The 22,431-nt window shown below is 35.9% G+C and overlaps 5 protein-coding genes across 11 annotated transcripts in view; 3 read left to right on the top strand and 2 right to left on the bottom strand.

The window, feature by feature from the left end:
• The window catches only part of LOC107035442 (CUGBP Elav-like family member 4), a 338,453-nt gene extending 330,903 nt beyond the window's left edge, over positions 1–7,550 (top strand). For all 7 annotated transcript variants that reach the window (XM_015252830.1, XM_015252829.1, XM_015252831.1 and 4 more), the window contains 4 exons: positions 883–960; positions 3,940–4,098; positions 6,009–6,190; positions 6,380–7,550. In XM_015252830.1, coding sequence (XP_015108316.1) covers positions 883–960; positions 3,940–4,098; positions 6,009–6,133 — 362 coding nt within the window. In that variant the 3' untranslated portion in view covers positions 6,134–6,190; positions 6,380–7,550. The remainder of the gene's footprint in view (positions 1–882; positions 961–3,939; positions 4,099–6,008; positions 6,191–6,379) is intronic.
• Positions 7,551–17,813: 10,263 nt separating this feature from the next.
• On the bottom strand, positions 17,814–18,470 carry LOC107035425 (histone H1B). Its single transcript, XM_015252803.1, has one exon. The coding sequence runs from the start codon at positions 18,409–18,411 to the stop codon at positions 17,815–17,817; it is 597 nt and encodes a 198-aa protein (XP_015108289.1). The 5' UTR covers positions 18,412–18,470; the 3' UTR covers position 17,814.
• Positions 18,471–19,197: 727 nt separating this feature from the next.
• Positions 19,198–19,600, bottom strand: LOC107035430 (histone H2B). The gene has a single exon (XM_015252807.2). It carries the CDS (start codon positions 19,567–19,569, stop codon positions 19,198–19,200), a length of 372 nt encoding a protein of 123 aa, XP_015108293.1. The 5' UTR covers positions 19,570–19,600.
• A 183-nt stretch (positions 19,601–19,783) lies between these two features.
• Positions 19,784–20,230, top strand: LOC107035427 (histone H2A). The gene has a single exon (XM_015252805.1). It carries the CDS (start codon positions 19,816–19,818, stop codon positions 20,191–20,193), a length of 378 nt encoding a protein of 125 aa, XP_015108291.1. The 5' UTR covers positions 19,784–19,815; the 3' UTR covers positions 20,194–20,230.
• Positions 20,231–21,582: 1,352 nt separating this feature from the next.
• On the top strand, positions 21,583–22,331 carry LOC107035424 (histone H1). Its single transcript, XM_015252802.1, has one exon. It carries the CDS (start codon positions 21,621–21,623, stop codon positions 22,275–22,277), a length of 657 nt encoding a protein of 218 aa, XP_015108288.1. The 5' UTR covers positions 21,583–21,620; the 3' UTR covers positions 22,278–22,331.
• Positions 22,332–22,431: the final 100 nt, after the last annotated feature.

Below are 22,431 nucleotides of genomic sequence, written 5' to 3'. Positions count from 1 at the left end.
GAATTGCGAGCTAATAAAAAACATTTGCTAGTTAGGACTTTTTTTAAAATAAATTTTTGAAAAATCTCCTACTGAAAAAAAAGGCGTTATCCCCCCTACTTCATTATTTCCACAAAATTTTATCACCAATCGGTAGCAAATTGTTTGAAGATTTTTGCGAGTTAAGAAAAAATCGTCAATGCACTCCTATTATTGTGTAAATTAACAATTCCAATTTCAACTGAAAACCAGAGTTGATGACCAGAGTTTGTAGCAGAGATGTCAGACAAGATATGAATGTTTTTTTGGCTCAAATGAAAGAGCGGGTCGAGAAATGACGTGCCAGAGCCTCTAAACATGACAAATGTCTCTAAAGATGATGTCTGTTTTCAATTGAACAGCAGAGTTGTGACATCATTGTCTAGGAGGACAATGGGGTCTAGGAGTATGTATAGATTATTGGGGTCTAGGAGTCTCCCCTCGTTCAAAACCATCGTTAGAGGTCCTAGCACGCCATTTCTCGACCCGCTCTTTCGTTTGAGCTCAAAAAAACATTCATATGGTCAAACAATTTTTAACTCTTCGAATAAACCGAAATGTTATCAATCACCTGTTCTATAAAAAGCAGAATAAATATTTTCGTGACGAGTAAAGGAGCACATCCACCGTATCAGTTATCCAGAGTCTATTTCGACAGATAATACGCAGAGAGAGGAAAAATATAGGATAATATAAATAAAAATACTGGTTGTTTTGGTGCATGGCAGAATTTTTTCCCCCTATAAATATGACTCGCTGTCGCACGCGATATTATCCCAATTTTTGTTTCAATATCATTTATATTTTTATTTCTCAATGTTTCACCGTTTTTCATGATGTCACTGTTATTTGTTATTGTCGCAGCTTATGGCGCCGTCTACGGCCAGTTTCCCCAGGCCATACCTCAGCCGATGACAGCGGTTGCACCGACGCAGAGAGAAGGTAAGTTTCAGGGAAAATAAGAGAAACATAACGACGATAATTAATTAAAATAAAAAAAGTACTCTATATGATGACAAGTGTTGTTGGCTGTTGATTGTTATTTGCAAAAGACGTGTTTGTTCTGTGTGTTTATCCATATGTAGAACTATCAGATCCAGTAATATATGTTCAACCCCCCTTCCAACAAAACAAAGAAGAGAAAAACAAAAAAAAACTTAAATAAATGAAACAACTCTCCCATGATGATAATAATAACAATGAAGCTAAATAAAATAAAATTCATTCAGTTCAATAGTAACGTCGAATTAATTATCTCAGTTTGAACTCGTCCTCGTCCGTCGTTAACGATTCCTCACGCAATTAAAAATGCTAGAACTAGGAGAATGTAGATCCTGTAAAATGATGGGGAATGGCGGGTAGAATTGTCAGGCTCGCCCGAGCCTTTATCCACCAGTGAAAAGAAAACAAGATTCTGGGTGGCTGATAAAAGTGAAAGAGAGAGAAAAGGTTTAGGGGTAGCGCCTAATTGCAATTAACAACTCGCCATTATTACAATATACGATGGCTTACAATGAGATAATGCAAATAAAAAGAAAGTTTTAATTACTTTGCCGGTGTGCCCGACGGCACTGTAACATGACTGTGATAATGGAAAGTTTACCGCGCACTAGCATCGCCTTATTTCCATGCTCCAAACGGTTATTCATCGAACAATTTTAGCTTCCGATGCATTCATATTTGGCAGGTTATTCGAACACTATTTAATGTCGGAGAATTTATTTAATTATTCATTAATTGCTCATCAATTTATTCCATTTTAATGGAATAATATTTGGATCTTAGTTAATATGTGTTCAATACTCGGATATATTTTCATGAAAGATATCAACCGAGACGGTCGGTAATCGAGCCCGCCATCTCCCGCACCATAAGTCCGACGAAATAATAATATTAACCGGGCAATAGTGATCAGAGCATGATGCTGAGTTGACTGTTTTGACTGTTTTTTTGCTTGATGACTAAATATTAATCAGATCGATTAGCCCATTATCAAGATGTTTTCTATTACTGAGATATAGCGCTGCAGTTCAGTAGTAAAAAGATGAAAAATAAAATTTCAAGATGTGGAATTATCCTGACAATGAGTGATTTAAAAAAAAGTTAATTTCATATTTATTTGAATTTTCAATTAATCGATAATTTAAGAATAAATTCAATGGAAGCCTAGTGATGTCTATTAATTTTCTCATTGATTTTTTCATGGAATTAGGACTTGCAATGACGAAATTTCTTGAAATTTGAGTGGAATAAAAATTGATTGCCTCTAAAATCACTCGTTATCGAAATAATTCAATATCAGATGCCGGAAAAAACGACTGCTCTATTATATTGCCTCACTTTATTGCTGAATTCATGTGGTTTCCATTTCAATCCGCCTCGAAGACACATTTTTCACTATTTACTTGCGCTGTGTCTAGCTTCCACACAGTACAACCGACATCGATATTGATTTATCCAATTAATTGTTTACGTGTCACATCAATATGTTGGTATACTCATTATGGTCATTTATGTATAGAAAGAAGAGCGTGTTACCGTTGTCGGTGTTAACGATATTATCTTGCACACTGAATGTTCATTCATTATATATTACACCATTATGATAATTTTGAGTCAACATCGATATCATTTTTCCGTTCAACAACGTAATGGAACAAAGCACTTGATTCTATTTTTCGATCCATTTCCCGTCAACCCCTGAATGTCACAAATTGACTAAAATTTTTTCGGCTTATTAACATTGAAATATTCCAATATACGGAATAATAACATCATTCAGAGCTATATCACACCGAGTATATTGCCAGGTCTACAGGGACATACGTTGAACCGCACTAGATTCAGTTAAGGTTTTACCTAGATGTATTTCCTCAGAGACATAAAATTACGAACAGCGATTAGCGAAATGCTGAGACTAAAAGTCCTAGCCCCCTCCTCAGTTAAACCGAAAATACGGGGAAATGCGGAATACGTTCGCCACTCGGTGGCCCATTGCAAAGGACTCCCAATGGAACACTTCCGCGAAACTTTGAAGTTTGTAATCATAATTGCATGATTAATCCAGACGGCAAACCGGCGAAATAACCAGCGAGTTCAAGCAGTTCTTCATCAACTATTTATGATCTGTTTTGTTCACTTATTCTGGCTATCGAGTTGACTATCGCCGGAGGGAATCATGATAAATGTCGAGAGATAGCGCCACCCAATCATCCATACGTCATGATCATTCTCATTATCATCATCATTACCACCAAAGAACCTTGTACATGAGATGAATGAACTTATCCAAATGCCTGTCTTGTGTATCCCCGTGTTTGTGTGTGTACAATTGAAAGTATAAATACTCAACGTTACATGAAAAAAAAAGAGAAATCCAATTCTCCTGATTTTTTATTGAGAATAATTGATTCAGTCATTGCATTGATGAACAAAAGCTCCGGCTGTACGAGAGTTAAATGCCTCAAAGTCACTTTCATTCTGCCTGTTATCGATTCAAATTCATTTATCGTTCATTGTAACATTCATTTGTGCTTATCAGTATTCGTCATTTTTATTGGATCATTCAGTCATTGATTTGAGATCATTTGGGGTCGATGAAGGAAACCATCCATTCATTCATTTCATTGGTTAGAATTAAGATCATAATCACCAAATCATCAAATCATTCATTCATCATCCAATCAGTTCATTAATTAATATGATTAATCTGTTGCTCTTGCTAATGACCGATAGTTATTTGAGAATAATATTTAACTAATTTTGATCGGCACCACATGGAACTGCGACTCGGCGACTCGGTACAGGCGGCATAAAATACAAGGAATTAAAAATTCATTGAGAGATTAAAGATTAAACATTATAACTTGAGTATTATACTTCAAGGTTAGTTGTTTAGATGTGCTCTGATTTATATGATAGGATGCTCTCTGTCAGGACCCGAGGGCTGTAACCTGTTCATCTACCACCTGCCCCAGGAGTTTGGTGATACTGAGCTGATGCAGATGTTTATGCCATTTGGCAGTGTTATCTCATCAAAAGTATTCATCGATCGAGCGACTAATCAAAGTAAATGCTTCGGTAAGTTGATAAATTATTGGATGATTCCATCTAATCATGGATTTGGACCATAAAACCAATTCCGAGCAACCGTGTGAGCAATTTCGGAAGCAGAAATCTACGTCATGAAGAAGCGAATGCCTAATTCCATATTCCTGAATCGATTTCATTATCTAATGAAAAGTTTCTCACATAACGGCATCATGATTTGAAACTCTAAGCTGCGGTGCGAACATTGTGAGCAATTCTTTGAGCGGGATTGACTCATAAATCGTTTTAACGAAACCGACAACCAATTTGCCACTGCTCAACTACTGACTACATGACCAAAACTATCAAAAACGCCTTGATATCGAACCGTGAAACCCAATTAAGAATACCCAGATTTCATTTTATCCTAGATTTTAATTGTAATCACTAGTAATCAAACTTGAAATTCCAAACGAAGAGAAGTTTCATCTCCTCAACAATTCCAACTTTCCTTGAAGAGAATTACAGTTTTCAAGTGCAAGTGCAAAGTCAATAAGACCCCCCTCGCCATAGCTTTTGTTGAAATAACATGAAAACTTGAGTAATTTCACAAAATTTCAATCTAATATTCATTAAAGCCGTTCTTCAGACAAGTATTCTCGAGACTTTCATCAAAACGAATGCTATTCTGGCGTCCATCACTTCAAGACGATCTTCATGATCTTCATGTCAAGATGATCTTCACTATTATCATTTATTTTTCACAGACGAAAAAATGAAAAAAAACACCGACGTTAAATAACGATACATCTATTAGCTAAATAGTAACACTCCTCAAGCTTAACGTAGAAACTTTTTCTCATTAATTTAGCAAAGAAAAAATCTTTCTCCCCCTACGGTAGTAAAACCATCGATCGGTCTTCACTTCATTGAAAGGGGTTGCAGCCCCTATATATAGTATAACCATCCCTGGTTCGATGGGGATGCCGTAGAGTGAGGGAGACAAGTAGAGAAAAGCGAGAAGCAGGAACGATTTTATCTCTCCGAGTGCCTCAACCTACTAGAGCCCTATCTCCGGTCATCCAGCTTCGAATATATCCACCCCGGAGGCTATACTCGTACCCTGGACTATAGGAGAAAAAGGAGGGAGGAAAAAAAAAGTGATAGTAGTTGGGAGTTAGAACCCCTCCATTGCGTCTGTGTGCCCGGGTCAGAATGTCGTTTCCATAAACGCCTACCCTGGAGCCGTCGAATCACATTCCTTTTATAGTTCGTACAGGATAAAAAAAAAGAGAGAGAAAGAATCGCACCAACGAAATGCCTATCGCCGGAGATATCCTTTGTGCGTTCTGATATAAACGTGATTCTCCGCGGGAGATACGAGATACTCCCTCGGCTATTTCCCATACACAATCGATCCTTTACATGATTTAACTTTTATACAATTGAATTTACACTTTGCACTGAATTTATTGAAACTAATTTCGCGTAAAAATAAAAACTCGAGTTTTTTCTTTGTCCTAATTTTGCGTAATGTAACTCACTTCTTGTCGAGTGTCTCAAACTTCATTAAAATTCTGTGGAAACCAATAAGACAGTGCATAACGCTTGTTAATGGAGAGAAATTTCACGAGAGACTCCTCATAATCTCGATAAGAAAAAAACTTCTGCTCCTAACGGCTTCGAAATTCGTTCAGCCTTTTCTTGAAAAGACTTTTCGGCAAAGTCCCTTCGTTATGACGGCCCGATTGCTCCTCCCTCTCCCTCTTCTTAGCCTTGGTGAACTCCGGATAATATAGTTCATTAAAAGTTTTTTATTTCAAATGGAAAATTCAGACCTTAAGGACTCCAAGTTCAATATCGTCTCGAGTATTTCTCTTTTTTTTTCAATTTCACGGAGAGACGATTCGTTACGTAAATTGGTTAATTTATTTTGATGACATTTTGTTTTTCTCGTTTAGGTTTCGTGTCATTTGATAATCAAGCGAGTGCACAGGCGGCGATTCAGGCGATGAACGGCTTCCAAATAGGGATGAAGCGACTAAAGGTACAATTGAAGAGGCCCAAGGACACCAAGCCGTACTAACCCACGACCTAGCCTAGATATCCTGGCCGGGTCACGCCCTACGTCACTGGTTGTAGAGTACGTATATGTCTAGTGAACTATTAATTTGTCCGAAATCTTATACTCCACTACTAAAATTACAAAATTCTCATTTTGAACGACTCCGGACAATAAATTTTTTTCGTGAAACTTAACTGCAAAAATAGTGATTAGAATTAATGTTCTTCCCTCAATGGAACTAATTTCGATTTTATCCATTAATTACAGACCACGAATGAAAATGGGTGCCCATTGGACGCTCGACGATCAACCGTGAAGAGTACGAATCATCGCAACAATACTCTTCACCGTAACAATCTAGTATACTAGTTAGTTAATTCTCTAGAGATTAAATATAGCAAGTATCAAGCTGAACGAGAGAGGTTATCTCTAATTATGGACGCCTCCGACAGAGGGCTTGCCGGCAATAGAAAGAGGATACAGAGGAACATAATAACCATAACCAAATAAACTGAAGAATGTCTGAACTATCCACGTTAAATATCGCCATAATTCTGGATAAATCGAGGAGAATTCCGAAAGTCATTCGTCTTATCCATGAGGACAATCGACAGGGGTAAGTGGAGTGGAAAATAATTCGTCTAGTTGACGTTTTTCCTCCATGGGCATCGCACAAACAAGAATAATTGAAAATAAACCGAAGGAAAAAAAGACGAAATCCAGAGAATAAAAAATCCACTACAGGATATTGAACAAAATACAGAACTATTCTCACGATACGCATATAAATAAATATAAATATACATAATATATTATACATAATAATATATAATTATACATCAAGTTTAAAATATCGAGGTAGTAGGTTTTATATACCACGATAGGAAAAATTTAAAAAAAACCACAAACTGGTAGTTTGTAGCCAACGGCGTCGCGTCCTCAAGCTCGTTTTGAAAGAGAAGTGTATCCTCTCAAGTGCGTTCTTTCTTCGGTAATGGATCATGAACGCAATGTCTCTCAAACTGACTCCATACACTGTCAAAAGATTTTTCCAATCACTTGACCACAAATAAAATTTCCAAAAGCTATTTTTCAAATTCATATCGATTCAGTCATTAGCGCAGACGTGGGGCGTGATATATTATTTGAATTAACCAAAGAAAACTAGTCCAAAAATATGGAAATAGAGAGATCACGTTCGTTCGATCGAGCATAATAATGTCGAAAGAGAATAGTATAATTAAAATAAAACCAAATAATGACGTCCAATAAATCACTGTCGGGTTGGTATCTCTCGAGGAATTGCAATCAGGCTGTGAAAAATGTAAAAAAACGAGGGATAAAAACGATAAGTGGAGCAATGCCCGTTGAAATTCATTTTTTATTTCAATTGAATAAATGATTCAATGAAGATTTTGAAAAATCTCAAATCTTTCAAACAAAATTTTTACCTAGTCAACTGTTATATTTCTTTATTTTACACTTTTGTTTGAAAGAATTTTTGATTTTTTAGCGACACACGCCAATAAATAAATTCAATTGAGGTCATACCATGGCAATCCCGAGAGTGATGCTATCACAGGGGGCGGGTGGGGTGGTAAGGGATTAAAAACGATCGAACGACCGTTTTGACAAAACGCAGTGATTGCTCTAACCTAGAGAAAATAATCAACCAAAGTACCAAATATTACTACTATTAAAAGATGAAACCAAAAAGGGAGGAAAAAACGTGAAAAAAAGGAAAATGTAAAAAAAAAGCATTGAAAGCATATGAATTTATGCGTATATAAATATATAAATATAAAGAATTAATATATTGATCGAGAGTCAAACTAGGGGCTTAGCGAATTATTAATTATAGTTTTATTGAAAGAGAAAAATCACTTAGACTAAATAATGAATTATCAGAGAATTAAATGCAGTGATGAAATTCAAGTGAATAAACTGAAATGTTGGTAAACGACAAATTAATGATGAATCAATGTTGACCTCGACAGTGCGCAAGAAATCAGTGTAAACAACATGTTGTTATTGAAAATTATCACCAAAGCTTAGTGGTACCAACGGTGGCACGAATTAATAATGTTATGTTAACGCGTAACCAATTATTGAATGAATAAACAATTGAAATCGAGTTTAAATAAAAGGCATCAAACAATATAATCTGATAATACGGATATAAATTGGAGAAATGGTTGAGATTATACTAAGCATTATTTAATACGTACATAGAGAAAATTTGCGAGATGGCGTTGATAAAAAAAAATTATTAGCAACTCCACGCATTTTCAAAAAAAATCCGTCAATAGATTTGAATACAAAATGTGTGAGAGTTTTTGACGCCAAGTTGGAGCTGAACGGCACGAATAATTCCCAACGCCTGAGCATCGCAACGGTCCACATCTACACGTATGTACTATTAAAAAAAAACACGAAACAATCGTGCGTTGTAAATACATGCGCGGAGGAAAGAAAAAATTGTAAATACATACGCACATTTCGCCAGTTGCGTTTGTAAAAGAAAATATGAACTTAAAGAGATAATAGTAACAATACCGCGATGAATTGTAGAGTCAAAAGTCCGGGCTTAGATACGACGTAGAAATAATTGAACAGAGGAAAAAATAATTTGGAATAAAAAAAAACGTTGAAATAACTGAGTCACGCTATCTAGAATTTTTTCAGCAATTATTTTTCCATTTTATTTAACTCTTCCTGGCTGTAAGGAAATTGAAATGTTAATAGGGATTGATTGTGACGACGGGGCTGAGAATAATACCAGATCGTTGAACAATGGAACTGGAGGGATTTGAATGAATAATGAATTAAAATATAAATTAATTCGCGCGTAAAACCATCACCAATTTCACCAAGGTTATAACGGAATTGGTAACAAATACTTATGCGAGCACCAAATAATAATATCACTACGAATGTAAGCTTTTTAAAACGAGGAGGCATGGAAAATGAAAAAAAAAAAAATGAACATGATTTTACAATTTAACGATTACAATAATACCTAGTGTTTAATGAAATTAGTGACCATGCTAAAACAGAGAAACAATGAAAGATGGAAAATCTGTATCTTGTTATGAGATATACATGAAAGATAAATAATCATGACAGCTATTTTATCGAGATGAAATTTTTTTGCTAGTGAACAGGAGGAACGATGTAGTGTGGCATCTTTCAATATGAAAAAAATTACCTTGATACTGATAGAGTAAAAAAAATGAAATAAAAATGTTAAAAAACAGTTCAATTCTAAGTCTCGAAAAATCGTAGAGAAAAAAGAAAAATCAAGCTTTGAATTTATTTTTACATGACGTGTGATTCATCGATGAAGACGATTAAACGAGAGACAAAACGAGGGGATGAATGTCAATCGATTGGTATTTGGATGAGACAAATGCACTCGTGGAATGAAGTCGATAATGATTTTTTTTCTTTTGTATTGAAACAACATTGCAGTAACTACACACTTAAATACATAACACAAATTGCAGAGTATGACAATTCGAAATGGCTGATACAGGGAAATAAATGAAAAAAAAAAAGATTAAAAAAGAAATAGACAAGCCTTGCCCCCTCCATCATCTAAACCTGCCCTCCCTCCCCCGCCCCTCTAATCGACTGTACATCGCGTTTCAACCGAATGCCCAATTTGACGTGAAATTCAATTGGAATTTAATGTCGCGCGCGGACACGCCAAATGGATGTGCAACAGAGAAGTAATTTTAATACTGATGCTTAAACGTGTTCAGGCGAATTTTAGGAAACAGGGTATGTTTTTTGCAATTATTTGCGTAAAAAAGAAAAAGTAAATAAAAAAAATCTCGTATTATGAATAATGTGAGAATTCTTATTAAGAGGAAGCTTGTGAGGAAATAAAAGAATCCCTTGTACTATCTCTTTACTACAGACTTACACATGAATACTGAATAGACTTAAAACGTGAGAATACGTACCCTTAATGTCATAATCAAATCACCGGCGCGATATTCATATTTCCAACTGTGCATTGTTTTCATTTAGTTTGATTACTTCGTATGGAGAATAATTGGAAGTGAGACTATTGAGATTTTCGATGGAAAAATCCAATCATTTGTTCGGTTTATGTGATTCAAACAGGAAAGCTGGCATTACAATCCACGAGAGGTATACACGCATTGGAGAGAATTATTAAAATGAAAAATTTAGGGAATTGTTGACACTAGAGATTCGTCTGTATATAAAATGATAATTTGCGAGGTCCACATCTCTTGTACACTGTAATTGTAACAATGAAACATGATTGATCAAGTCTTAATGGTGAAGCTTGAAGATTTGGTACACTTGTACAGAAGAGGAAAAAAATCCTTCTGTGGCCGTGTCATCACTCCTAAACACGCGTAGGCAGGTGCCCATCCTGAGCTTTGATATTTCGCGCGACTAAAGTTGGATGTTTGGTTAATAGGAAAATTATTAGCGGAACGTTCAGGAGTTAAATCCTGATGACTCCTAATTTTGTGACTTTTTATGACCAGTTTTTGAGGTGAAGAATTCTGATCTGAAAAATGAGATTTAGGATGCAGGATTTGCTGATTCCTAATTTTAGGATTGAGAATTCAGAAATATTCCGGATTCTTTGTTTCAGGATTGACGGTTTACAAAAACGTCTGATTCCTAATTTCACAGTCACAACGATTGAAGACTATTCTTGAATTATAACTACAGAATTGAAATAAAAAAAATCTAATGTGAAAAATAGCTTTTAGATTTCAGGGTTTGTTGATTCCTTATTTTAAGATTGAGAATCAGGAATATTCCTGATTCTTAATTTCAGGATCGAGAATATTCCTAATTCCTAATCCTAAATCAAGAATATCTCTAATTCCTGAGGAATTCCCAAGAAATACTCTCAAATTTCAACTCCTAATCAAAACCGAATTTCCTCTAGACGCGTGCAAAATCCCTCCTGATTCCCACGGAATCTAGCCCGGTCATTTTTCAATTCATCCGGGGACCAACCGTTCCTTTCTAAACAAACCTTAAAAAACCTCAACTCCACTCATCATCCCTTCCTAAACCGAATTATCAAGTTTTCTTCCTTACCAAAAAAATAAGGATTTCTCGGTGAATAATGGGCATCATATCCGCGCGTCCACGAATCGACGAATCAGTAACGTGTATAAGAAAATCCGAGGGAAGAGTGGGGATAACCCAGTGTTATTAACAAACAATTACATTTTAAAAAAACACGGAGGAAAATTAACAAAATCTAATCAACATGAATAATGCGCAAAAGGGCAAGGATAATTATTATCGGGCGTTATAGAGACGAATTGCATAGCATAGTTTTATATAGCAGGCCATTTAGGCGTAATAAACAAAGGACACATGTATGCACACGTACATATGTGCCAGTCTAGCGGAAAGGATTCATATATGTACGTTTGCATACACAATTATATAAATAATATAAATATTATACATATATTATAAATAAAAAAAACAATTATTATGAATTATGAATTACGATTATAATTATTACTATTATTTTTATTATCATTATTACCATATAAGATAATAATCTATACTACCTACATGGTTAATATAAATGAAAAGATCATGCATATAACTGAAAATAAAATGATAATATTGAATAGATAAAAAAAAAGAAGAAAAGTAGCTGAATGAGAAATAAAGTAAACAAACAAAAACATATTTTAAATAATTAACCGCCAAAGAGTAAAAAAAAGTGAAATAAAAAAAATGAAGTTTTTAAAATTAATGAATAAATAAAAATTCTTAAAAGTTAAGATGCGATAATATACATATAATGATTGAAAGTGGACTCTAAAATTAAATGTAAATCAATGACACAAGATGATCAAGATGATATGAAACGAGATACTCAGATGACCCCGGTGATGATAACAATGATAATGATGGGGTTGATAAATGCACGGAGATTAAAGGAAAATTATTTCGGATTTGATATTGACAGCCGGCGTGTCGCGTTTATAAAATGATGATTTTGTTATGACGAGTGAATGATTGAAAGAACGACCTCCCGAACATTTTTTCGGTCATCCTTCCTCCTGGTGGATAATGATGAGTATGATTCATACGTGAACTCAATTCACTTTCTAGATTTCGAGCCATTAATCATTGTTTTAGGGAAAAAAAGAATTTCTAGTCGAATATCGATTTTTCAATTCAATAGTGAAGTTGTAGTACTTAAGTTGCCTCGGGGACCTGTGATTTTGGGAGAAAATTTCTACTTTTTTGGAGATGATAAAAGTTTGCATTACTTATTGTCGAATTCAGGAATATTCCTGATTTCTAATTTCAGGATTGAGACTTGAGGAATATTTCTAATTCTTAACATTTTCAAGATTGAAAGTTATAAATTAAATTTTTGATTATTCAGAATTCATAAATTCAAGATTGAGAGTTTAGAAAAATTTCCGACTCCTGATTCCCGGATTATTCTCATTTCCCATATTAGCTATTGAAAATCAAGAATCCAAAAAATCCCAAAATCACTCACTATCGAGATAGTTGAAGATTCAATAAAAATATGAAAAAAAAATTCTCCCACCAGATGTTACGACTTCACTACTGAATATAAACAGATAACATTTAATCATCATTATTAATATCGGTCAAGGCCACCGCGAGGCTCGTGTAAACGAATGAAGAACGGAGTGCTGAGCGTTAACGAACGGAATAACCATTATCGCTTTAATTACAACTAAATATACATTCCGCTTTCAACAAATCTTTCATTAAGCTTGTATACTTGCGCAAATTGATATTTCCGTATGTAATTCTAGTCGAGGAATAGTACATACGCGATAATATTTCCGCGAAAAGCAAGAATAATTCGTCAGCAATGCATTCGCTAGAAAATTTAGATATTAATTTTTTTAGTTGATTAGAGATTCATGAGATTATATAAAACCTCTAAACACGAAGTTGATTGGGGATTATACGTGCGCATGACTCTCAACAGAAGATGCAACAGTTGATCAACAAGTGGGTTTTATGAGCTAATACACACAAAAAGCATCCCCATAAAATTAAAATTACTTAAAACTGACTCATAAGAACGACCGGAGTCTCGTAGCGAGAGTTTTTCAATGAGTATTTTAATTTTCCGAACTGGTCGACGACTAAAACGCTAAAAAACTGTGATCCTTACGTACGCAAATGAATCTAGTCCAACATAAAACTCGAATCATGACGATCGCATCATAATTCGATTGACATACGCTTATTTTTTATCATTTTATTTCTCCTCTTTTCACACAATCTGATGAGCAGTATTAAGATAACTATAATTAGCTGATGTACCCTGGCATTAATTTCTATTTATAATACTGTACATTCTACACCGATTTTTCATTGCGATATCACCAATTTTTTAATATTCAATAAGCAACCGTGCAAGATGCCGAAGTTAACAGAGAATGAAAGGTAGATTTTTTTTATACTCAACTGAGGACTCACCCATACTCAATCTGTATATTTTTACATAATCAATATAGCACTGAATATGTCAAGACCCTTGAAAAAAAAATTGAAGGGATTGTAATAATGGAAGCATGTGCGTGATAGAAAAAAGTAAAATAGTTAAAGGAGAAAGATAAATTACTAATCATAATTGATAAAAGATCATTTGACTGTCATCTTCGGCAGTTCAATTATTATACTATTATTATAAATTGTAGAATGATATAATCCAAAAATAGGGAAATTATGGGCCAGGACGGAAGGATCGAAGGACGTTATGATCTTTCAATGATTCTAAAATTCCAAGGTTGAAACAAAGAGATTAAGCAATGTAATATGAAGCAATTGAATGAAAAAAAAATGAAGATAAATAACTGTACACAATAGATCGATAAGTGAGCGTATGAGTGAGAGTGTGAGAAGTGAGGTTTTAGCATATCAGTGTGTTGAGCTTAGGGAGGCACACACAGGATGATATAAATAATTGATTAAATAACTAAATAAATGAATGAGTGAATTTACTGAATGTACATACATTCAATCTACAGAATTTTACGAGAAAAATTGATTTTTCTAATTTTCCACTCGTGTAACTACAATTTGTTTAATTTTTCTGTAGCTTGATGCTTCAAAACGACCTAGTGCCACGAAATTGAAACATGAAAAATGGAGATATTGATATTTATTTGAAAAATACAAGTGTCTAAATCATGAAACGTTAAATCAAACTTAACATTTTGTTAAAAATTACAAAAAGGGTCTCTTGATATTAAAAAATCTCTGAGATTTGATCCATAACGTTTTATCAATTCCCTGAGAATTCTAGTCGATTCAATACTCTGATATTGATTTTAAAATTTTTTAATGAACAAATGAGAACTGCGACCGAGTTACAGCGAGCAATTAAAACCAAATGTTTCGACTACGAAAGAAAAATCTTTTTACTTTACGATTGATTGTTTAAAACCTATATAATTGCAATGAATACGGTTGAAAGTGCGTTGTGCGACAATACGATGTTATATCTCCGAATTTTTGAATTGCGTGGATTTACGATGGAAAATGTCCCCCCCCCCCTATTATTGCAATTATATTTAATGAAAAAATGAAGTAATTAGGTAGATTTATTACTATTGATATAAACAATACACGAAAAAACCAAAATGATAAGGGGAAAATACACAGTAATATGCTAAACAATGAGTAAATAATTGCAGTAATTATCACTCAGACACTTACGTTAGCAGGCTAGATAACAATCTTTAACATAATACAAGAGATTTTTCATGTGATTATTTTAACTAATGGGATGATGTATCAGTTGATTGACAGTTTGAACGATTAAAAATAAATTGAAAATGAAAAATAGAAGAATCAATTGCGTGTTGGCAAAGCGTTTGATCTCTCCCTTGAATTTTACTTTCTTCACGCCTTATGAATCGTCGTTTTTTCATTAATAAAAAAGAAAGCACATTACGCTTGTCGTCACTTTGGACGGCAGCAGGAAATAAAAAATTAATAAAAAAAAAATAAATAACACGCGAACGAGGGATTCGTTCACAAACGTCAAACATTGAAAGTAAATCGTTAAAAGGGGAAAAGGACGTACGGGCGGAGCACGCGACGCGATCGTTGCAATTTTTCTATTAATTCCCATTTTTTCTATTTCCTTTTTTATAATCACAGAGTCCTAGGGAAGTGGATGCTCCGTTGGTGGAAACTAACGATGCAATAGTTACTTCTAGTTTTCAATAAATGAGAGTTGACGTGTGAATCGAGGAAGAAATTGAAAGAATAAAGAAATGAAGAAAAATCAAATGAGTAAATGAATTGGAATGAGTAAGACGTGCAATGTTCGTACGTTCGTGTAAGCGCAATCGCATCCCAATTTCGGCAAGCTTTTTTGTGAACAACTAAGACGAGAAGTATTCTCTGTACGACGTACCTTATTTCACACTGATAACAAATCAAGAGTAAAATAAAATGAAATGACACTCGCATACAGACTACATGAGAAATAAAAGAGCAAATATGGAATGATGATGGATAAATTAATTATTAAAGAAAATGAGAAAACACTTAGTTAGTACGAACATGGCCACTAGGAGCGAATGTACCATTCGGATAGTTTTATCATTAAAAATGAAGAAAAAATAATGAAAAAACGGTAATCATTATAGATATATTAACGACATTATTTCTATTACACATATTATATAAAAATAAAGAATAAACTGATACTAACATTTGTAGGGAGAAAATGAGGATAAAGAGGAATTTTTTGTCAAGGGATTAACTAATCTATATATGCGTCCAAGTGTGATGCGAGCATAGGGAATATACGCCACGTTTTTTTTCGCGATAATGACAGAGCCGGCGAGTTGCGATGAAATTGACGAGAGATAACGGAAGAATTCATTCAGGGCGGAATGAAAGCCAAACACGGGGGGGAAAAGATATGAAACTGAGCGAGTTAAAGTGAAAATGATGAAAAAATAAATAAATAAAAGATACAATGCGCCAATTACTTCAACTTCGACAGTAACTTTTATTTGTGTGCCGAACGATTCTGCCGTTTTCAGCGCGACATATTTTGGAAATTCTTTGGTGATCAATGATTGATTGATCGCTTTCAAAGAAATGAAAATAAATAAAAATAATAAAAAAAAATACATTAACAAACAGAAGTTTCTATACTTTTTACGGAGATTGTTATAGTCTAAGCGCACACTGATCAAGGCATTCGTCGCTCGGCAAAGCATAATATAATTATTAATATAAAATTTATAACAGAAATAAAATAAATGAAGTTAATAAATATGTACACTGTATAATAAACATTATTTCCTATTAATAATTCATGAGTTTTTATTGTCGATATCCTGATATTTGGATTCTAGTAGAGGTTATCCTCAGAATAATAGAAGAAACATTGGTTTCAGATAATTAATTTTTTTTAAATTAATTTCATTTATTTTACTGCTGAGTAGGAAAATTTTCCTTCCTGTCTAAAATTTAATTCATCGCATACTTGGGGCTGTAAATATAACTCACCAATTATCCGCCAGCCGATGAACAGGATTCAGAAACAGGGCAGGCGGGATAACTGATTCATTGCCGGTATTACTGCAGGTAAGGTAGGTTATCACTTTATTTCTTGAAGTCACTTCACTTCACAATTCACTCTTTAATTAATAATTCAGTTTTATTTATAAAATATTTCAAATTACACATGTATACAATAAGTAAAGCCACTAGTTAGAACCGCACTTCGACTTCCAATTTAAGACTCTAAACACGAGTATTTACTTTAATTAATTTGTTCCAAATCACCAGCACAATCGTTATTGTGTGCAATTAGTTTGACAATCAGGAGAGAAGGATGAGAGAAAGAGGTTGGGAAATTAAAAAATTGAAAGCTATAAAACATCATCTTTTTGAATCAGAGACAGTGCATAAAAATCTCTATTCAACATTTTGCTTCGAATTGCGTTTGACATTGAACAATTCTTTTCATCATACAAGACAAATCCTCTTTCTCTGATCCATCCTCCATGAAGTCCAGGTATTAACTGACCGTCACCGTAAGTGCTCCTCTTTATATCCTCTCGTTGGATCGCATCAGCCAATCAGAAGTAAGATAGACGCGAGCCAATGAGAATGCATCTGTGTTTTATTCACAAAATTTTGCGGGTGTTCGCTTTTCAATAATTTTTTCCATCACGAGGAATAAAATTCTCTTCCCGATCCACTTCCCATGAGATTCAGAGATCAACTGACCACCCACTGCAATTCTCCTCTTTATATACTCATCTTGGTATAGCATCAGCCAATCAAAAATGCAACAGGAGCGAACCAATGAGAATTCATCTCCGCTCCCATTACAAAATTTACAATTTTCCCTTGAGTTCTAATCAGTTTTTCACGTTAGAAAGTGATTATTTGCCCCGAAAAGGACCGATTGTTTAATTAGTGATGACTAATCATCATCGCGAATTTGGAATTCACTTCTTCTGGGCAGTTTTCTTGGCCTTGGGTGAAGCAGACGTCTTTGGCTTAGAAACTTTGGGCTTGACAGTGGGACAAAATTTACAATTTTCCTTGAGTTCTAATTAGTTTTTCACGTTAGAAAATAATTATTGGCCCTGAAAAGGGCCGATTGTTTAATTAGCGATGACTAATCATCATCACGAACTCGGAATTCACATCTTCTGGGTAGTTTTCTTGACTTTAGGCGAAGCAGACGTCTTCGGCTTGGGAACTTTGGGCTTGGCAGTGGGTCCCTTGGTGGTCTTCTTCGCTTTGGATGGACTGGCGCTCTTGCTCCTATCAGCCTTGGGTTTCCCGATCTTCTTATCCCCAGCAGGTTGCATTGCTTTCTTCGGAGACGCCTTCTTCGACTGACCGTCAGCCTCCGCCTTCTTTCCTGCAGGTCGTCCCTTCCCAGCCTTCTTCGGAGATCCATTGACGACTTTGGGTTTGGGTTTAGCCTTGCCAGCGTCTTTGGGCAGTTTGAATGATCCCGTAGCACCCTTTCCCTTGGTCTGGATGATGGTTTCAGACTCAACCGCCGCCTTCAGGTACTTCTTGATGTATGGAGCGAGTCTCTCAGTGTCCGCGTGGTAGGTCTCAATCATGTACTTTTTGATGGCGTGGAGGGATGATCCTTTGCGATCATCAAGAGTCTTGATGGCTGAGAACACCATTTCGGATGTGCTGGGATGACTCGGCTTGGGCTTCGGATCCTTCGTGACTTTCTTCACTGCTGAAGCGGCCACCGGAGACGTCACTTCCGCCATTCCAACGTTGAAAATCGGAGCTCTTTATTTGTGGAGATGATTTTATAACTGCAAATGAATCCAGGGAGATTTATTCGACTGAATGATTTATGGCGGTTGAGCCCTCTTTATTTTTGATATCCGGACCATGGAGAGAGCCTAAATCGTTTAAACGCGTTAATTTCAGTTTCTTTGGTTTGGAACGTTACTTTTCTTGAGTATTTCCACGTTTTTCAAGACGTCTCGTCACAATTTGATTGGTTCTTTGGAATATGCTTGAAGTTGTATCCCAATTATTATTATCAGTCTATTTTTAACGTGAATGAGAAAAGATTCGTCCGTCATAACGAGTTTTTAATGTTGAGGTTGGAGTTACTTTTAAAAATTCGTAAATTAAAAAATCACATGTTAACGATTCTATTTAACTTTGCACAGACAATTACGAATGTTCCGGAAATTGATACGGAATAAATAATTTCAAGGATAAGACTTTTCCTGTCGAGATACTTAATGCAAAATTTTTGAGAAAATTAAATCAATTAATGGTTAAATTTTGTCTAGTCAAAAAACGAAACACCTGACTAAAATATGAAAACTGCTATTGAAGGTGTTAAACTTGCTTCATAAAAAATTGTTTTTTACTCTAGTGAGAACGATTTATTTTTCAATGAGATGCCTCCTTAATAAATAAAATTGTTTAAAAATAAATAAATTGTTGAAATTAATCTCAGCGTAATGAGAATGACCAACGTATTAAAGATTGGTGGCCCTGAAAAGGGCCGATTTTATTTTTGAATGTTAACCAGATTACTTGGAACTGGTGTACTTGGTGACAGCTTTAGTGCCTTCAGAAACAGCGTGCTTAGCCAACTCTCCTGGAAGAAGAAGACGAACAGCAGTCTGAATTTCCCGAGAGGTGATGGTTGAACGTTTGTTGTAGTGGGCCAATCGTGAGGCTTCAGCTGCAATTCGTTCGAAGATGTCGTTAACGAATGAATTCATAATGCTCATGGCCTTGCTGGAAACTCCAGTGTCGGGGTGAACTTGTTTCAGGACCTTGTAAATGTAGATTGCGTAACTCTCCTTCCTCTTACGCTTCTTCTTCTTATCGGTCTTGGTTATGTTCTTCTGGGCCTTTCCAGCCTTCTTCATGGCTTTACCGCTAGCTTTGGGTGGCATAGTGTTGAAAGTACAGTTGTTACAGGTCGGAGAGCTCTGTAAAATTGTGACTGCCTATGGAACGCCGTTATTATAACAGCACTGGCGCTTACGCCGCCGAGCCAATCAGGTGAGACGCACAGCCTGCGATGTTCCCATTGGCTCGGCGGCGGGAGCGTATGAAGCTATAAAGAGGAGTATTCGGAATTTCAACGCACTCTTCATTGATCTTTTAGGGACTCAACGTTGAATTAAATTTTTTACAAAATGTCAGGACGCGGCAAAGGTGGAAAGGTTAAGGGAAAGTCCAAGACTCGCTCTACCAGGGCTGGCCTTCAGTTCCCAGTGGGTCGTATTCATCGTCTCCTGCGTAAAGGGAACTACGCAGAGCGTGTAGGTGCTGGAGCTCCAGTTTACTTGGCTGCAGTTATGGAATATCTAGCTGCTGAGGTTCTCGAGTTGGCAGGCAATGCTGCTCGTGACAACAAGAAGACTAGGATCATCCCTAGGCATCTGCAATTGGCCATCCGTAACGATGAGGAGTTGAACAAACTGTTGTCTGGAGTTACAATTGCACAGGGTGGAGTGCTCCCGAATATCCAGGCTGTTCTTCTCCCCAAGAAAACTGAGAAAAGCAGTTCTTAGATCCACTGAACATTAAAACCATCGGCCCTTTTCAGGGCCACCAAAAACTTTTACGAAGGAATATTTAATTGCTATGAAATCTTGCTTAATAATTTCCGTACAAATTGCGTATGAATTCACTTGTGGTTTTAACAAATTATAAAATTTCACGATATATTGGGAATGACTGACATCAAATGGAAAATTTTCGACAAATAAGGATACGATAAGTACTTTATGACTACATGATTTTTCCAGTCTATTTTTCTTCTTTTTCCGACAAAAAGAAATTAACAAAAAAAATGGAAAAAGGTGAACATAAGAATTTCTACAAAAAATATCTTAATGGAATACATTGCATCGAATAAGTTGTAGAAAAATCGAATTATACGGATTTTTTCTATAGAATATTCTCCATCGATGATTTATAAAATAAATGAAAAATACAAAAATGCTTTTAAAAAAACGCGCAAATAGGTGCAAAATTTTGGCATTGAAGTCAATAGAATTTTCTAACGAATCCGCTACCAGTTTCTATAAAAAAATTTGTGCCTCCAATGCGTTGTCTTAAATTCTCTCACTTCGAGGTACAAAAATTGTGCCCACAATATCCATTTGATTATGAGTGAGCCCTAATGAATGCATCTCCTACATTTAATATTCCATAATTGTTAAAAAAAAAAGATTTACAATGAATAAATTCTGCACTATATACATCGCGATGATAAACCCATTCTTTTCAACACATGTTCCGATGTACCTTCCCTGTATCACTCAATCAAGCCAGCCTGCAATAGCACAGGAATCCAAATAAGTTAACTGTGCCAAAAAAATTGCGACTACCAAAAAAATTATGATTATTGAAATTCTATCTTCTCGTAAACATTAGCCGACTTAATAATATTATACGCAGTAGCCCTCAGAGATCCGCCCTCCAATCTGATCTGACTCCACACATTAATCCTTCAAAATTACGCACTGGCTGTAATATTTCATGAGAAATTTTGTATTCCGTGCATCCATTAATGTTTACAGTATCTGATACGAATCCGAAAACTTCGAAATTACATTAATTATTTATTATATCGAAGTTTAAACGCAACGTTACCCCAGATACAGAAAGCACGCGATGAGTATTACGAGTGCTTATCCATCGTTCTCTAATCCTATTAATCGCGAGTTAAATTCTCCAGACCAGCTATACATTCACAAATATCGGTAAATGTCCACAAGCGTAGTATAGTCCTCATAACATCCTTAAAAAAATTAAAATATCGACAGCGAGGCACCATTTGAAGCATTGTGTCGTCGCACTCACGGCGTTCGAGATGCCGGGCCTCTCTCCACGGTCCGCGCTCGCTGGTCACTTCCAGCGCTGAGGTGTTTAAACTTATCAAAGCAATCCCGTTCAACGGAAAGATTCTCGAATCGTCTACATAGAAGCCACGATGACTGACAAAGTTGCATCACCAGTAGTTGCTTCGGCAACGGGTTCTCCTGCTCCCGCTAAAGCAGAGGTTGCTAAGAAAGCAACCAAGGCGAAAAATCCAAAGCCTAAACCAACTCATCCCAGCACCGCTGACATGGTCAATACCGCTGTAAAGACCCTCGCCGAGCGTAACGGATCATCCCTGCAGGCTATCAAGAAGTACATCGCTGCAAACTATAAGATCGACACTACGAAGGCCGCACTCTTCATCAAGAAGTACCTGAAGTCCGCAGTTGCTGCTGGGACTCTTGTGCAAACGAAAGGAAGTGGCGCCTCTGGATCGTTTAAGCTTCCAGTGAAAAGCGACGCTGCGAAGCCGAAGTCCAAGCCAATGGCTGCCAAGAAGGAAGGACCGTCGAAGAAGGCTGCTCTCAAGAAACCCGCGAAGAAGGTGGAGGCTGCGAAGCCCATGGTGAAGAAAGCGGCTTCTGCTAAGAAAGCTTCAGCGAAGAAACCGGCTGCTGAGAAGGCCGCCAAGCCAAAAGTAGCAAAAGCTGCCGGAAACCCAAAGAGTCCGAAGGCAAAGAAGGCCACTAAAGGACCGACTGCTAAGCCCAAGGCACCCAAACCGAGGAAGGCTGCTCCTTCCAAGGCCAAAGCAGCGGCGAAGAAGTGAATTGAACGTCGTAATTCAATTCAACTGTAATTCAAACCAAACGGCCCTTTTCAGGGCCAATAATTATTTACAAACGTACAAATACTCAATTATTAGCGAAATTCCAATGCAAATATTTTCTTCCAGTATTTTTGAGTCCTAACAATGCATTAGA

The sequence above is a fragment of the Diachasma alloeum genome, unplaced genomic scaffold (assembly GCF_001412515.2).
Source record: "Diachasma alloeum isolate Michigan unplaced genomic scaffold, Dall2.0 Dall_scaffold_00198, whole genome shotgun sequence".
In the NCBI taxonomy this organism is placed as follows: domain Eukaryota; kingdom Metazoa; phylum Arthropoda; class Insecta; order Hymenoptera; family Braconidae; genus Diachasma; species Diachasma alloeum.
The sequence above is the reverse complement of the archived record's forward strand: the minus strand, read 5'-3'. Positions and strand labels throughout refer to the sequence as shown.